The sequence below is a fragment of the Neopelma chrysocephalum genome, unplaced genomic scaffold (genome assembly GCF_003984885.1).
Source record: "Neopelma chrysocephalum unplaced genomic scaffold, ASM398488v2 Primary Assembly neopelma1_143, whole genome shotgun sequence".
Taxonomy (NCBI): Eukaryota; Metazoa; Chordata; class Aves; order Passeriformes; family Pipridae; genus Neopelma; species Neopelma chrysocephalum.
The window spans coordinates 6,251,483-6,270,074 of NW_020897805.1; the positions used below are offsets into that span (position 1 = coordinate 6,251,483).

General features: G+C 37.5%; 1 protein-coding gene across 3 annotated transcripts in view; it reads left to right on the forward strand.

Moving 5' to 3' along the window:
* The window catches only part of RET (ret proto-oncogene), an 80,092-nt gene that overhangs the window by 47,513 nt on the left and 13,987 nt on the right, over window positions 1-18,592 (forward strand). For all 3 annotated transcript variants that reach the window (XM_027700152.1, XM_027700153.1, XM_027700154.1), the window contains 9 exons: window positions 593-794; window positions 1,243-1,442; window positions 5,718-5,976; window positions 7,187-7,312; window positions 8,165-8,275; window positions 11,425-11,544; window positions 13,101-13,357; window positions 14,532-14,679; window positions 17,863-17,970. In XM_027700152.1, coding sequence (XP_027555953.1) covers window positions 593-794; window positions 1,243-1,442; window positions 5,718-5,976; window positions 7,187-7,312; window positions 8,165-8,275; window positions 11,425-11,544; window positions 13,101-13,357; window positions 14,532-14,679; window positions 17,863-17,970 — 1,531 coding nt within the window. The remainder of the gene's footprint in view (window positions 1-592; window positions 795-1,242; window positions 1,443-5,717; window positions 5,977-7,186; window positions 7,313-8,164; window positions 8,276-11,424; window positions 11,545-13,100; window positions 13,358-14,531; window positions 14,680-17,862; window positions 17,971-18,592) is intronic.

The window sequence follows — 18,592 nt, forward strand, 5'->3', positions numbered from 1 at the left end:
ACTACATGCCTGTGAAGTGTTCACAATGTAGTGAATTTAGGTGATATTTTGTAGTAAAAAAAAAGGCATTATGTTTGGAAACATTCCACTCAAACAAATCTGAAAGAATAGAATTGCTAATAAAAATCTTAAAGGCCTTTTGATCGCAGTGTCCAAGTAGAAAACAGCAATCTAGTAGACTAAGCAGACAACCCAGGCCACTTCTATCATGTGGGTAATGAGTTTGAGCTGTCTGAATGTATTTCGTGTCTTGTAACTGCTGATATTACTTACCTGCTTTTTTAAGTAGCATTGTAGAATAACTGATTTTAAGAAAAGAAAAAAATCAAGAGCTGTGCATATGTGCTCATTTCCTACCTCAGCAGTTTAGCACTGTATTTAGACTTGGGCTCAAATAGCAAGTTCTTTTCCGCTGTCATCCTCTTTTGAGCTTCTAACTCAGATCCAAATAGGTGTGAAATAGTGATAACCTGAATCTTAAAATTAATTTGAATGAAAGTGTGTTTTAGTGAAAGTTATAAGGTTTTATTTGACCAATATTTCAATCTCCAAAACACGTCATTCAGCAATGCCATTTATTTTTTCCTTCTAGGGAACTGTTCTTGCGACGCTGACTGTGTACGATGCAGACACCACACCCATTTATCCCCTTGAAAGCAGCAGAAAGAAATACACAGGAACCATTGTCACTGATGATCCTTGGATAAGTGAAACATTTCATGTAGAGCACATCTTTGATGAAATCCACTTCAGCCCAAATGGCAGCCAAGTGAGGGGAACTCGACATGAGTACAGTAAGGTCTCTTTCTTCAAATAAAGGAGAAGTTGCTTGTTAGTGATTGACCAGTAAGCTGTGTAAGCATTTTGTAAATATTGAGCCAAAGAAAGCTGAGAAATTTCAAGTTCAGAAAAGACTGAGTTTTAAATATGTAGTGAAAAAATGGAGTTTGTGCATCTCTGGGATAGGGAGCATGTTTTATAAACTGGTAAGTCAGAGGGTTTGATTGTAGGATTCTCAGCATGGTAGGTAAGAAGGGAAGAGAGTCTCCCAAACATCTTGAATGGCACAGACATAACTCCATAAGAACATATTTCATATTTAAATTGCCTTCTGTTTCCTGTTAGGAAATTTTGCTATGTATACTTAATTTTATTATGTCTATTTTTGTTGGGGTTGCTGTATCAAAATACACGCTTAAAGATAATGTGGGCTGGTAATAGACTAATCTTTTTCCTTTGCAGAACTGGTACTGAATAAAAGCATTTCAGTCACAGAACATCGTTACTTCCAGCTGGATGTTTTGGTGAATGACACGGAATTTCATGGCCCAGAAAGATCAGTGATGCTTCATTTCAATGTCTCCATCCTCCCTGTCAGCATTCAGTTTTCAAACATGACTTACCAGTTCACAGTGAACAGAAATGCTGAACGCTTTGCACAGGTAAGAACTGTGTTACTGATACATTCACTTTCTGATAGAGCTTAGTAGATGGATCACTGGGATGAGGTGCCTTAAACCGTTTGCTGGTTTTAACTGTTTTAAGTAGAATTAGTGAAAAATGTGATACCAATATGATTGGTGCTGGATGCAGTGGGTGGCAGGTAGACTGGGCAGTAGCTCTCCCATCACATAATAATAGAGAAGGAGCCACACATGGAAGTACTAATAGAGAAAAACAATGCAACCATGAGTGGCTTAGGCTTGAATAACTGGAACAATATCAAGGGCAAAAAAATAAATTTGCCCAGCTGTTGGAGCTCCAGCTCTACATATTCCAGTATATTAATGGCTTTTCTTAAGATAATGGCTAGTTAGTAATTAATGTGTATCCTAACTTAATCCTCATTTTAGCTTAATCACCACCATTGCCATTAATAATGCTTCCCAGAAACACTTTCTAACAGGTTGACGTTAATCAGGTGAAAATTACAATGTAATTCCTATGGAACATGTACATTAATAAGGAACTAATTCAATATAATTCATGTTATGAAAGTGAATATTAAAAACATCAGTGATGAGCCTTTTTGGGAGAGCTGCTGGAAAGCATGCCTTGTAACTATTGTGGCAGAGAGGAGGACTGAGATTAAAATATGATCATCCCAATTATAGAGAAAACCAATTCATTAGAAGACTTTTAAGGAAGAATTAAGTTTTATTAATCTTTAAGCCTCTGGCTAATTGTAAAAAGAAAGAAAAAAGGAAATTAGATATATTGCATGTTCCTTTATTTAATCTGATGAAATACACTGTGGCTTGATAGCTCTTCAGAGTACAGAACAGGCTGTACATGAGCAATAAAAATGCTACTGCTCTGACAAGGGACATTTTGTCCATAGTCTGAACTGAATATCTTAAATGAAGATACCGAGAGTGCTCACATAGTGGTCTCCCTATGAAAAGCTACTCCTTTATGAGATTTTGTGATTCCTTGTGGCTGCAACTTTTCAATTTGCAATCTGTAAGAAACTTCAGAGGCTATTTTGTTCCTTTTGTGCAGATCAAATTATTTTTGATGTTACATTTGAGGTTTTTGTAGCACCAGATCATGAAAGCTTTACTCTCCCCTGTTGCCTGGGGATAGGGTGAAACTGGTGGGTTTCCCCCTAAAAGAAGTAATAGCATAGGTGTGTAAGATACTCATAGTCTAAGCTCTTATGATCTAGAAATGTGCCCCAACTGCATCTTTGTCACAACATGACAACTTTGTAAAAAGTGTGGAAACTTACCTGTTAGGTAAGTATGAATTTAGATTAATTAATTAGGTTTTTTTCTGTGTGTGTTTTTATATATAGGTGTATGCATACAATAATATTACAAATGAATGAGCTCCACATTAAATTTGGTCAACCATGTTTATCTATGCATGCCCTAGATTGCTTGAACACATTAGTTTTAAAGCATGGGAGTATGCATTTTTTTAGTTCCAGAGTACAAAACAAACAAAAAAAAACCACAAAAAATTGACTTTTAAAGCTGCTGGTTTTGCATGCTGTCATGAGAGTCAAACATCTGAAAAGGAATTTTAGGATTTCTGGAAACAGTGGTGCTTCCCACTAATTGTGCAGTTTCACTGGGTGGCAGTAGTAGCAGGGAAAACTATTCCTGGCAAGAACTCCTCCAAGTCTTTGGGAAGAGATCTTTCTCTTTGTGCTGTCTAAACACAAATTCACGAAGAGATTTTGTTCTGATTCTTGAGCAGAGAAGTGCAAAACTCATCCTGGCTCTAGAAGTGGTGTTCTCAGTCAGTGTCATCTCAGTTAAAGTGTCATCCACTTACTTCTGAGACTGGGTTTGAATTTACAGTGCGCTCAGCTTGGAGCACAAGTCAATGTAAGCAGCTTAGTCCCCAGCACTTCACATTATTAAAGTTGGCTGCATAATTAGCAGTGATGTGCCAGAGCAGTCAGGAAAAGTCCTGGGCCAAATCAATATGAAGGCTGAACTGTCTCTTGCCCTAAGGAAAACACAGGAGCGTGAAGAAATTATTAACTGCTGGGCTGATGCCATTTGTCTATTTGAGCAGCTAAATGAATTGAATAACAGGAGCATGGCCTGACGGTACAGGCTTGCCCAGTGGCATTTAACTTATCAAAGGACTTAAAGATCTATTGACATTTAGTGAGACAAATGATGAATAACATTGGCTGAGATTTTTAGAGAGGTTATATGTCCAAATGTCCCCAGAATTCAGTGAAGAGGAACATTATCATTATCCAGACTTCAATAAACTCTGGAGCTCAAGAGATGGATTTTTTTGTTCCTATTTCTGATAATGGTATTTCTATGTTGACTATCGAGAGTCTTGCAAAATGCACCTTTGAAGGTTCCTCCCCTATAAGTTGATGTTAATCCTGATTACCCTTTACCCTGATAACCCTGATTACCTGATTTTTCACCCTCCTGAGAAAGGGGAACTGGCTGCTTCCACCTTTTTCCCCTAGGGCTGTGCTTTGCTGCACCTGAGAGCTGAGCTGACTCCAGAATTTGTGGAGCAGAGCAAAGTTACGGGGTTGGGCTTTCCTTAGTAGAATCAGGCAAAAAGAGAAAGCCTATCTTTATCTTTCTTGCAGAAATTTCTGGAGGGGGGTCTTTTTAGCTTCTCCTCATATTTTACAGAGAAAGCAAAACTGACCAATGCGCTGTTCTAAGGATAATCTGCTCTTCAGGGACCCTGAATTTATAGGATCTTGTCCATCCCCATTGAAGGAAATTTCTGTTGGTCAGCACAGCAGTTCCTGGAAACAGCAGTTATGACAGAGTAGGCAGAAAGGGCAGCTCAGTGTAGTCTATATAAAGGTCAATGCCACGGAACATCATTGTGTTCCTACTGCCTCAGGGGAACACCATCTCAGCAGCTGCAAACCTCTGCCAGTTGCAATACCAGTACCAAGGCTGAGATGACGTGGTTCTGGAAGGGAATTGTCTAGACCTTGTGTCTAGACAGAGTTTATAAACAGTAGAAATCTTGTCCTCTTTTTCTTCCTGCCAGTCTCAGCATGCTATGGAGAGGAGACAACCAGAAAGAAATGGCCTAGCTTCTGATTGCTTTAATAGTCTTTCTATGTTATCCTGCCACCAAAAAACCCCCAACGAAAATGGTGCCAAATGAACCATCAGTGATGTGAGTGGGAATAAGTTAGATAAAATGGGACTGTCTTATGACAAAGTATGCTTATAGAACTTCAAAGGCTTCCCCTCTGACTTTAAATAGTCCAAGTTCATGGGAAGAAATCTTAGTACAAAAAACCTTTTTTTTTTCTGTTACATTTTTAAATAAGAATGCTGAAACCAAGATGTACAGATATGCTTTTACCAGCAGTGGTGTTACTTGAAAATATTTCTGAACTACAGTGTTTGAAAATAATCCATCACCAAGTTCCCTTCAATAACACCCCACCCTTCACATTGTGGTTTTCCCTGTAAAGGAAGCCAATGCCTCTGGGCCTGATCCGAATCCCACTCTTGTAAATGGAAAAACCAAAGTGAATTTTGGATCTGTTCCTGTAGGAGCTGGACAGGACATGGGGCTTTACATTCCTCTGCTTCTTAGATGATGTGTTTCAGACTGAGGAGTGTTCTAGCATGGATATTCTGGCAGGCAGAAGTTCAAATATGGCAAACCAACATATTTTAATTTTTAGATTAAAATCTTTTAGAATTGCAAATGGGAAACAATGAGGTTCTTATTCCTTTTAAGGCTTTCAGAGAACTCTGCTGGACAGAAACTTTTTGACTGTAATATTATAAACATGAAGTAATAGCAATTTTTATGTTATTTGAAAAGAGCCTTAATTTTGTTCATGCTGAGCTCTTTGCTTTCTCGAAGAAGACCATAGTTTTTTTTCACTAGTCAGCCTGGGACAGAGCAGGGACCGAACTCAGACTTTCCCAAGGGTCTTGTTCTTACTGAACACTGCTGATCATCAGCAATAGGCACCAAATACTACTGATTCTCTGGGTCAAGGCTTTTTGCATTTCCACTGCTAGCCTGAAGACAACGGTAATGCTTGACCTCTCATTTTTTCTGAGAATAAATGTCATTTAAAGCATTTGTACTAAAATATAAAATCTGTAAACCCAAAATAAATGCTGAATTCTGCAAGTAGTAATATCCTCCATTTTATTCCAGATGTTTTTGGGAAGCACTTAACGTTTTTTATGTATAGTTTTGTTTCTGTTGTTTGTGATTTCTTTGTTGGTGTTTGAGCCTAGATAGGAAAAATCTGCATTGAAAACTGTATGAAATTCCGTGGTGTAAACATCACCTACAAGTTGCTGTCCCCCAATGCAAGCTGCTATCCTGTCAACATCCTTCAAGGCCGAGAAGACAAATACGGAAGCCTTTATGTGAACGATTCCTCTGCACTGCGCAGACCCGAATGCAAGGAAATCCAATACACTGTTCAAGCCACAGACAAGCAGAGCAGGAAACACACCAAGACCCTCCTCACTGTTGTGTTGGAAGGAACTCGTAAGTACCCCAATCAGAACTATTCACTTACTGTTACTCTGTCACTGGTATTAGTGATGCCAGTAACTGTAGTAGGGTGATCTATAGCTGATGGCATTAAAAATGAAAATCAATCTGAGCTACAAGACATATATCACAAAATTTGTGTTTTGAGTTTTGAGTCAGACCTTCCTGTAGCAGATACTTGTTTGAAGAACTAATGCACAGAACTAATGCAGTGTATCACATGCAATTCATAATGCTCATGATGACATTTGATATAGAAGAATCTTTAGTGTGTGTCTGCGTGACCTTTATTTGGTATTTCATATATTCCCATGGAATAAAAAAGAGTTTGCATATATGTATCTATCTATATGAAACAAGAAATCTCTGGCCTAAGTATATTTATTATATAGATATAAAAATATATAAATAATTTTTCTCCCCCCTTCTCTCTCCAATTTTTTCTTTTCTTTTTTTTTATTTTTAAAAAGTTTTCTTAACATTCTTGTAGCAATTGCACTGACATCATTTGACTGAAAAGTTCATAAGGGCAGTGTTACGACCCACCCTTAAGGGGAAGGAAGTTAGAAGTATTCTATAACAGCCACAGCAGAAGAGCATTTCACTGGAAACATACTACTTTCTCTGCAAACTATATTGCATTTTATGCAAAACCTTACAATTCTACCTGATAATCACCTCCTGTCCCTTCTATCATATCAGAACTCCTATGGCAAGAGCAAATGGGTTGAGGAAAAAGAAACAAAAGCTTGCAGTGGACTTGTGTTTTTGCAAAAGCCTTTTATTGTCTGAAAACATACATTTCCAGCTGATGCTCTTTGGGCTACTACCGTGTTAGCCCAAGAACTAAGTATTTTCTCTTAATTAAAAGTTCTGTATGAAGCTGTAAGTACTTGTGGTCTCCATTTTTCTGTTATTGGTACGTTAGCAAATATCTACAGTTCTAGGCAGTGACAGAGTGCTATCAAGCAGAGAACCATGTCATTATGATCTTGCTGCTTATCTTTTATTTCATAGAATAGAAACACCTGGACTTTTCTTTAATGGTTATCTAAGTTTACTCATAGTTGGGTCAGTCAGTGTTTAGTCTTTCACTTCTTCCTTCTTATCTATCCCCAAAACCAGAGTTTTCCTAATTTGAGCTGACGTGCTTGTGTGTTCATCTCCTCTATCCTGAACTTACAGTAAACACTTTTCCCAACAGTTTTAAAAAAAGAAGAGGACTGCCCTGACTCTTGTGCTATAAGTAAACACCATGCTGAATGTGAAGAGTGTGGTGGCCTGGGAGTACTAACAGGAAAATGCCAGTGGAGACAAGGCAGTGGAAAAGGTACATTTAGGTTGTGTGAAATCAAACTTCTGTTTAGTTGTAATAGTGCATTTTACTTCCGTAGATATAAATTGATTTATAGTAAACTATGCAAAAGCTGGAGCTAAAAAAGTTAATACCCGTATGAAACACGCACTAGGAAGGAAAATGTGATTGACTTGGAATGGTCATTCTTGATCTTGACCCTATTGAACATGAAATGTAGAACACCAGCTAGTGAGTTGAGCTTGCAGCTGTGTAACTGGAACAGGTGACCTATGGCAAGATGATCTTTGTGACTGTGAATTGAGTTTAGAACATAGCACTGAGCCTCTGAGCAGGTACACCCCAGCAGAGAGTTGGTGAGTGCAGAAGCAGTGTCTCAGTTTTCTGTGGTGTGTAGCACACATCTGGTGGGTGACAGCACTCCTGACTCTTCCAGAACAATACTTCTGTGTCGATGCTTTATCCCTTCAAAGTGCATAAGTATCACAAATTCTACCATCACTTGTAACTCTCATATTTGCATGTAAAATTGTGTAGAGACATCCTCAACTGTGAAAGCGACTCTTCAGTCTCAAGTTAATCAGCTAGCTCTTTTTGCTCTGTTTGCTAAAGCAATACTTACTGTAACTGCAAGTGACATGACCAAAGGGCTGAAAAAATAGCAAAAGCAGAAAAAAGATAGCAAAAAACATTTCTTCCAATGGCTTTTAGCTGTTGTCTTGCTTGTAACTTTAGCAGATATTTATATTTATAGATGTTTATTTTAAAACCTGTGCTTTAGAGTGTCATTGTGGAGTGAGAAGTTGCAATAAACTTTCCTTCCAAGCCCTGTGGTATTTTTGCAGCTGTCTGTTTGTGTGTTGACAGGGATCACCACAAACTATTCCACGTGCACCCCGAGCATCAAGACTTGTCCAGATGGCATCTGTGATGTGGTGGAAAGCAAAGATCCAGCTGTGTGCCCTCAGGACTGCACAAGTATGGAAATGTTTAGGATGGGCTTATCTGTGTCACTACTGATCACTTCTCAAATTTCTTTTTCCTGATCCCAAACACTTTCACAAGCTCAGCATCTCTACATTTGAATTATACAAGAGAGTTAATGTTACGGGGATTAATCTTGTCCTTTTTTAAACCAGGCAGGTAACACCTACTGGCTGACAGTGATGGAAGGATAAGTTTTTTTCAGTAATTCTCATTCTGCTCCCTGTTAAATCACAGGTAGTGTTTTCCAGTGGAGGTGCTTGCTGGAAGAGGTATAGGTTTTAGGCACGTTAATGCCCTACTTCCTAACTTAAGCACAGTATGATAGGAACCATGCCTATTTGAACTCCCAGCTAAATAAGTAAGAAGAAACAAATTTCAATTTGAAATAAATGTGTTTACAAAGGATCATAAGGGTAGACAAAGGGTAGAAAACCAGCGTAATGCTCTTGAGCAATTTCCATCTTCTGTGAGATGATAATTTTTAAGTTGATGTTTTTATCCATCAGTGTCTAATTCAGGAATAAAGACATAGATATTTCTTGACTACTTCTTCTGACTCTGACATCGTATACTCCAAGTTAGTTTTTAAAATGGAGCCTTAGAGGAACAGGCTAGGACTTAATGTTCTTCCATAAAATGAATTACTAAACAGACTTCTTTGTATTTCTAACATGCAAGAATGGGATTGTGTATTGTAAATTAGTGTTATTGCAAAGATAATTATTTCATTAGAGTGCATAAAAACAATCCTTAAAGTGCCAGAAATGCTGGAAGGAAATGGAGTAACTTCTCTAATCATCTGAAAAGAATTCTTTAATGGTAATAACCACAATCAGTTTTAATTCTAAAAGTGGAAATATTTGTGCCAGGGGCTACAATGCTAAAATACATAATGTGCAACATATGCAGCATCAAATGTTTTGCTCAACAGAAGCCTGAAAGAAATATTGTGTTACTTGATAATAAGCAAGCAAGACAAGTTTTCAAGATGTTATGCATGCCCTTTAATGCCCGAGTTGAATAATTGTATACATGACTTGACACAATTCAGAACCTGGGTTAGTGCCCAAAAGCAGTGTACTTACAGACAAAGAAATAAGTGTGTTCTGGGAGGTCAGAGGTGCAGGAGTACCATTTTATCAGCTTTTACTGGCAGGGGACATTTCTTTGGGAATGGCAGGCAATAAACAGAAAGGCCCAGATGCGTTGAGACCAAGGATATTCTTTAAATACAGACAGTTGTGACTTATTTTTGTAATTCATTTGTCATTTTGATGGCCATGTACTTAAATTCCAAAAGTGCTTTCTCACATGAACACTCTGAATATTACATTCAAGGGCACTCAGCTGAAACTACTGGTGTCGTGGCTGTGCCTATCAAATAGAGGCAACCTAATTGCATTCTGAGCAAGAGACTTTTTGTAGTAAGTAACTGCTTCAGAGCTGGTTGCAGTGAGTGCATCTGGCTAAACAGTTGTAAATTAATTATCTTTGTAGGTTCCTCTGCACTTTGGCTTACTGATAATGGAAAAATATAGTGCTCAGACCAACATACCTTGCTGCTTTCTTGTTTTTAGCAGTAGTCGTACATCATCTTTGGTTTTGTCCAACAACTAGAATTTTTACTTTCTGAATTTCTGGAGTTTCTACATACTGCGGAATAGGGCCATGTTTTACTCCTTTTCCAAATGACTTTGAAGCAGGGAAAGCTCTTTCCCACTACAGGACATGACAGCTGATGATTTTAAAGAGGAGTATGTGAAACACCACACAATTCAAAACAATAGTGACAATTCCTGGAATTTCCCTACCAGCAATACTTTGGTGAAAATTAAACTTTTTGGTCTCTGGATTGTGTATAGGAAGTTCCATGTTTCTAATGTACACCTGCAGTGACAATGTACTCCTTTCCCTGCTGTGTAAAACCCCTTTGTCTTTAAACCCCTTGCTCAAGAACAGTTTAAGGAGGATTGGCTCATTCCCTGCTTCCCCCTTCTTCCAGGTCCTCAAACGTGAGCAAATATACATAAATACATAACATTTTCTGAGGCTAGTGGAAACTTTATTTCATCACCTTGTCACGACAGAGAAAGTTGGCTAGGGAGCAGTGGGGAGGATTATCAAGACTTTTTGGGAACAGTGATGCTTCTTTAAGTGTCAGCTCAGAGAGCAGTGACTCAGCAGAGTCTCTTTCAAAATTAACCAGCTGAGTTGCAGACAGTTTAGTAGGTGTGACCTCTCTAGAAGGACGGCCAAAATCTATTTTGCTTAAATACTCTCCTAAAAAACGATGTTTGCCTTTATGTTGGAAAAAATATTGTCTTTCTCCGTTCATTTTACAAGTCCCAAGAAATGGAAAAGAAGTATTTGCTCTACTACTGCATTAGATGGGATGGAGGAAAATGAACTGAAATAAAAAGAAGACTATATTGAAAAAACAACTTTTTAGTCTTTGAATACCTTAATGGTTTAGGCGATTTTTCTGAAAATCAGCTAAGCTTCAGAATTTAACTGGTTTCTGTCTGTACAATGGTGTTGGTGATTAAAGGAAGTTTATAGATGGAAAATGTGACGAGTAATGGTCATTTTTATAATATATACAGAAAAAATTTATTTACTTGGACGAGTTGCTGTTACTCTACATGAAAAGCTCCTGTTTGAAATCCAGAGTATGAGTTTCTGTGCTTTTTCATAATATTAAACAATGCATTTTTAGATAACGAAAGATCCATTTTTTTAATCACTTACACTTGGCACTTACTCTTAGTGCTTTCACTAGACTGTCCCGTGGCATTTTACAGAGGTGGTTAGGTATCATTATCTCCATTTGACAGTGGAACAAATGATACCTAGAATATTATGCTGACTTTTCCAGGGTAAGAGTAAATTGGCATCAGAACCAGGAACGGAACTCAATAACTGCTAATGAGAACTAATGTTTAAACAGTCCAAGTCCCCCTATTTCAGAATATCAGAAATTTCAGAATTTAGAGTCTCCCCTCAGGAGTCCCTCTCATTATTGCTGCATTGTGCTGCCCTGTCAAATTCCAGATACTGGGATAAACCCATGGCAAACTCTGACCCTTTTATTCCCCTTCACCTACACGTAAGAATCTTAGCTTTTGTCTGTATTCGATTAGGTGGAAACATTATCGGTGGCCATGGGAAGGGCATTGGAAACCTTGGAATTAAGTCAGGACATGGAATTTGTTACTGCTTCCCAAGACAGAACTGTTATTGTGAGAAAGATGATATCAAAGGTAAGTCTAAACATTATTTGCTGTTGTCATAGTAATCTTTTTCTGTTTGTATCTACCATGTATATGTACAGTGATCTACACTTGTGGGCTTGCTAATAAGCAATATCTTTGGTCAGAGACTGCTAACATACAACCAGTTAAGAACTGTCACCTTGACATCTACTGTGGAACCTGAAAAATTCCAGAGTGGTTATTTATAGCCTTGGCTAAAGATTCTTTTTTATTCATTACCATGTGACAAACAAGTCAGTCATCCTTTGATTTCCAGCAGTATTTGCATTTCAGTGAGACTCACCTGATATTTGTAGAGGCAGCTAGGAGCATTAAAATAATGACTTCTATTACTTTTAAGTAATTCCAGCTTCCTAATAATTTCTGAAAATCTCAGCTTCAAAATGTCAGCAATAGCCAGCACCCATGGTATTAGGAGGAGGAGTGGATTGCTTTTTTCATTGACCTTTGTTTAAATAGAAAAGCTTTGTGCAGTTGTTTGAAACAGATTGAAACAGATAATGGATTTTCTAAATTGTATTTATTATGGCTAATAATAAACATGACATGAAATATTTTACAACTCCAAAACCAAATTATTTAGAATTTATATAGAAAGAGAAAATTTTAAATAGGCATAAGAAAAAAGGGAAGCATAAATCTTCTTCCTTCTTATTTCTTTTTGTTTAATCTTTTTTTTTTTTCCATTCTAGAAAGGTAGTGTGCTGTTTCCACTTATTGCTGAGGTATAGCGTGCAGGTGTAGCTAATTATATATCTGAAGTCAGTTAATCCTGACTTCACGTACAATAGTGCACAGGACATTATTTTGGATCTCACAGTTTCTTTGGGAGTGACCCCCTGGGGATGCTGTCTGGGGGCACACAGACTTAAAGAAAGTTTCTAAAGTAAGACACTAAAAGTGCTTCTGCAGAAGGAGAAGTCGTAAATGGGGAAGAAAAAACCTGCATGTTTCTTTAGCAGCAGATGCAGCATGAGGCAATGTTTTCAGAAACAATTACTTTGAAAAATACAAAGCAGAAATATTCTATGTCGCCTTATAATCCAAAAGATGAAGAGAAATATTCTTTATTATCTAACAGTTGAAATAATTAATTATATTTTTATTTGAAGAAGAGTTTATTTGATGGATTAAAAGACTCTACCATAAACTGTTGTCCACAAGCAAAATTCAGTCATAGGTATCCAGAGAGATAAGTGGTATCTGATATCAGAAGATATCAGGCTGGGTGTTAAAGAAGAGTGTCAGAGGTAGCCAATGTCTATGAAGATGAGGAACATGTGGTCAAGCTGGCTGTCCCTACACTGGCACAGGCAGTTAGGCAAACAATTCCTTGCTGGTGTCGAAAATAAAAAGAAGTAGTAGTGCAATGGGCATATTTGCAACTTCTCAAATTTCTTTGAGAAATAGCTATTAAGTTTTTCTCTAGGTTATTAAATTATTTTGAGCTCTATTTCTCCCACACCTGTGTGTGTTACATGCCCTCCCAAATCAGAAGTAGGAGATCACAAGAAACGTTCTAAGAAGCTCTTCTTGGTCCACAGAGCAACTATGCGATGAAGTGTGCAAGACTGTGATAGCAGGGGCAGTGCTGCTGTCCTTCATCATTTCTGTGCTGCTTTCTTCCTATTTCATCCATCGTTACCACAAGAATTCTCCGAAGCCACCTATTGCCTCTGCAGAAATGACATTCCGGCGCCCAACCCAATCCTACCCCATCAGTTACTCTTCCAGTAATGTCCGACGGCCTTCTCTAGATTCCATGGAGAACCAGGTGTCCGTAGACACCTTTAAAATACCAGTAAGCCTCATGTCATTTTGCATGCTGTTTTTGATGTCAGTCTTGTCTATCCATGCAGAAAATGTTACAGAAATGAAATCTATTCGTAGAAATACCCAGTACAGATAATGACATTGGAATTCACACGTACAAGCTGGGAACTGGAGATGCTTAATGAGTATTTGGATAAACATAATTTATAAGGCCAATATCTTCTTCCACTTTTGTTATGCTTTAACATATTGTAACGCTTCACATCTAATTTAAGCTCATGTTTTTTCCTAATGTAACTGCATTTGATAGTAGTGGGGTTTTACTTTTAACATTGTCCAGTTAAATACTAATAATAGCAGGTTTGTACTCTGTGATAAGCCATTATACTACAACAAGGCTAAGTTTAAAACATAACAAAAAACCCCTGCTGAGATCTCGTCCTGATTTTTGACATACAGATTGTGGATGTCAGTTGGTGTGGGAGTTTTACCCACATTTAAGGATTTTTGCCCAGTCATGCTATCATACCTTTAACCTATTTTTTCTTATTGAATCCCATACTACCCAGGGTGCCTGCCAGATGGTGCATTTTCATGAACCAACACAGTAGAGAAACACTGACACTTTATGTGACATATGTGGCAACATTACATCTATTTGAATGTGAGATATTGAGGTCTGCACAGACCTTGTGCTCTGCTTTAATTACTTGTCTTATTTCTGTATCTGTCATCATTTTGCAACCTTAAGGTTTAATAGTGTTAATTTCATGAGAGGATAATTGTTTTTTCTGATGAATTCTTAAGGGAAAGCCTTATTCTGTGAGTAACACTAACTTACTTCTTCACAAAGGTCATATATTCAGTATTCTGAAAGCAAGCATTTATTCTGTATCACTTCATTTTTCATTTGTACCCTATTTCCCAGACCTGCAAATACAATCCATTATCAATAGACTACATGTACAGCCTGTTTTAAAGAAGGTGTTTTCAAGGTAATGGAAAAAACACTTGCAAAATACCTACATATTCATAAGGTTTTATAGGAATACACTGATATTGATAAAAAGAGCAACCAACACTGTACACTGAAGTGTTCCTATTCCTGAGGAATGGTTTTCTATTGAACATTAATGCTTTGGGCATAGCTAGCCACTTCTTTTCCTTGCTTCATCTCATAGAGTTACTTTTCTCTCCTGCAGGAAGATCCAAAGTGGGAAGTCCCTCGGAAGAACCTAGTTCTGGGCAAGACTCTTGGAGAAGGAGAATTTGGAAAGGTTGTCAAGGCAACAGCATTCCGACTCAAGGGAAGGGCTGGCTATACCACTGTAGCAGTGAAAATGTTAAAAGGTACATTCCCATCTGGATTTGAAATGATTTGCAAACTGTTTGTGGTAATCTCTGAATCGATTTTAAGAGGGGCCAGCATGATAGCAAAAGGTTGGCTAAAAACAACCAGTGTCACCACCTCTATTTCTTCCATCGTTCTGACATATTCTGACAGATTTCTGACTTTAGGGGCTAGCATGACATTGATCCAAGTAACTAATTCTAAATCATAATGTGCAAGGAGCCTCTGTCTTAACATAGCAAATGTATTTAATTTTGTTTGGCATTGATGGAAATATTATGGGGGTTTGTTAAACTTTCTGATTTTTTTTTCCCCTCTATCCAGTTTTCTGGGCCAAAGCTTTTCAAATAAATTGTGTTATAATCATGTGAAGAGACAGACAGACCTATTAAGTTACTTTTCTGATTGAGAATTCCATCTAGTTTTATCCTTTCTGATCTGCTTTTCAATCATTAGGAGCTCTGCCAAACTGGCTTGAATAACCCAGTGCTGTCTCCTGCTGTCTTAGTTTTCCCTAAGACTTTAGAACTGGGAAAAACAAAGTATGCCTAGATAATGTTAAGATGATATGAGACCTTGAACTCAACCACTTCCTACTGCTTATAAGTAAAAGCGTGTCATTATAGAAAAATGTTGTACTTATTACCATTTCTGTTATATTCAAACTACATCTGCTGCTACTTGAAAGATGCTGCATATCCCATCACTTTACCTAAGAAATAATGCATTATGAATGCATACCTTCATTTAAGAGGTTCAGTGGAGAATAGGTCACATGGAGGAAGTCTAGGAACTAAGATTTTTCAGAAATAAAGACTAGTTAACTATTATTTGTAATACCTGTATGTCATTATCAAAGAATAGTTATTATTTCATTTCATGTTTATTTGTGCACTTAGTGACAGTGCTTTTTCTATCACATTTTCATCAACAACCTGTGACTGAGTTCAGATTCCAAGACATAGTGGTAAAAATGTTGCTTTTACTTGCAGATAATTTAACATTCAGTTTCCCCTAGCTGTTATGAAGGAAAGAATTGACAGCATTGACAATGTGAAGGAGTAAAGTTTTATTTTAAGCACCTTATTTTAATAAATTGATCTGACATTTACAGTAATGCTTCAGGCTCTAATGAATCTCTCTGTAATGTAAATTAAACTGCTAATAGTCACCTGAAATTCTCTTTTACAGCTTCACACTGGAGAACATTTGTCATTCTGCAAATATTTATGTGTTATTATTGGTTTAACTTGACTGTTCGCACATGACAATCAAAGTATAAGAACCACTGTATTAGCTTTCAGTGCCCTTTACAATGCTGTCATGAAGTATAAAGGACAGTTATTTTGGATCAGGCCGACATCACCCATTGTTTCCCTGTAACAGATGCAGAGCAGGTAATTTGTCCAAGCCAGGGACTATATCAGACTATGTCTGATCTTTAAAAGACAACGGTAGGTGCACCAGGATGTTAATGGAGAAAGCTTCCTGCTTATTGCATAAAAGACAGCTCCTGCCTGAGCTGTGTAGATGGGCACAATCTGTGGTTAAAAACAGACCAGGGTAGGACTCTCCCCTACTGTGTCACCTTGGCATTATGTACTGGGGAGGGAACAGGGAGCAAAAAGGAAATAGCTGAACCAAAATAGTCTTGGAGCTATGGATGGATGTTTAAAGGGACAGAGGGATAATTTTTTTTTACCCCATTATTGCCACTTTTCTAATATGAATTAAATCTGACATCCTGCCTGATATGAATGCCCTTATTACAATAAAATTAAAGCAGAAAACACCAACCAATATATAAATACAAATTATTGGCAATTTGTGAAAAAAAAAAAAAGGGGCTTAAAGCTTCAGGGCTAGATGTCTCCATTTGAAGTTAGATTTTGCAGCAGACAAACAGGCATGGTACATGGAGAATTTTGTTTTGTTCTTTATGTTCATGTCACATTACTCCAGAACTGGAAAAATAGGACTTTTCTCATGGGCATTAAGTTGATGTTCTTAATTTTTGGTTTACATAAATACATATTTTTTGTAGGCCTTCTCAGTATTGAGAGACCATCTGATATTGTACTCCCTGGGGTAGAAGACTCTACTATGAGTGGAGATCCAGATTATAAGATAATATATGGTGGATACAAACATGTGGTAGTGATGGCAACATATAGTACAACAGAATAAAAATTATTCTGATCAGAGCAAACTAGTCGCACATATATTTTAAATCCATATATAAATAAATCCTTTGGTGCTTATAGCCTTCATGGGAAAACATACAGCAAGCTACCAAAGAGCAGAAGCTGAACTTGTTTTTATTAGCCTTAAATAAGGATGAACCCATACTTGTCAAATGACCAATACTGACACTGCAGAAACTATCCTGATAGGTTCTGTGTGTCAGAGAGATTTAAGGTGAAGTAGCAAAAGGGTTATCTCTGACCCACAGTGTTTTTATGATTAGGGATCTCCTTCAAGCCCCAGTGTGTCCAAAGAGGAAACTTGTCAGTATGAAGAATTTTGCAAAAAACCCAAAACACTTGAAAGGCTAAGATAGCCTCTAAAGGCCATATCTTATCACATGATTCTCACTGACTCTGCATACGTGTGACCCAGTAAAATCAGTCTGAACTATACATTTAGCTTCTGAACTCTAAATCTGGATCTGTGCTAGTAGATTAGTGGATTTTTACTCTGTTGGAAAATCTATTTAGGAGAAGGAGGGCTTTATCCTGTCAGTTAACTGAGAGAGCCTTTTGAGGTTTGATCGACGTAAAATCTTGGCTGTCTTATGCTTCTGAAGCTTCAGTTGAACTGATTCACCCTAAAAAGTTTCTCTAGAAAACTAGAAAAGGTCTGTAGTAATTTCATGGCATCTGCAACACATTACAGACTCTGGTCTGAATTCTTGCCTGACCTACTTGTCCTGTAGTCATTTGTATCAGGGCAAAGTGGTGACCAGAGCAGGTTACTACCAAGCCAGAACAGCAGCAGTCGCTTTCACTTGGTTCTGATGTGAATGGCTGCAGGACAGTGGACATGGGGAAATTCCTCTCCTGTGGAGAGTTTGCCAATACCTTGCTAACTCCAGGATTGATGGTAGATGTCATAGTTCAAATGGTACTACATAGAGAACTCTTGAGTAATGCTTTCCTAATCGTGACTGTGTGTTTCTGCAGAAAATGCTTCCCAGAGTGAGCTGCGAGATCTACTTTCAGAGTTCAACCTTTTGAAACAGGTGAACCATCCCCATGTCATCAAACTTTATGGAGCCTGCAGTCAAGATGGTAAATATTAGAAGCTTGTTATTAAGACAAAACCATCAAGCAAGGAAACAAAAACAGTTCATTGATGGGTTTGGACCACTGCTTAATAATTGCTGAGCACCCTTTAAATTTGCTGTTGGCTGAAAAAAATGAGGGATGTATAAGAAAAACAATGTTTGAAAGGAAGGGGTAATAGTATTCCAGTGTAACTAAGCATTCTTCAATGGTTTTCTTCAATGCGGTTTTTGATTTTGAAGCTATTTTAAATTAACAAGTCTCCTACAAATTCTCTTCCAATCAATATATATTTTTATATTATCTTGATGCTCAGTAAGTGTTTTCTAATATGGGTTATATTTTAAGTTTAATTGAATTTTCATTATTGTTGTTATTATTTATACTAAAGTAACGCAAAAAGACAGCTACAGAATCCTTCTGTTAAAATATAGCTGGATAGTTGGATTAATACTCAGTTTTCCTCCACTGTCATAAAACTATTATCTCCCACTTACAAAATGGTTGCTAAAAGCCACAGTCATGGACGGGTATACTTCAAGGGGGAAAATCTTCAGACACATGTATTATAAACTGCCAATGAAGCAAATTTTGTTGTACATAGGATCTGCTCATTTTGAACGAAGTT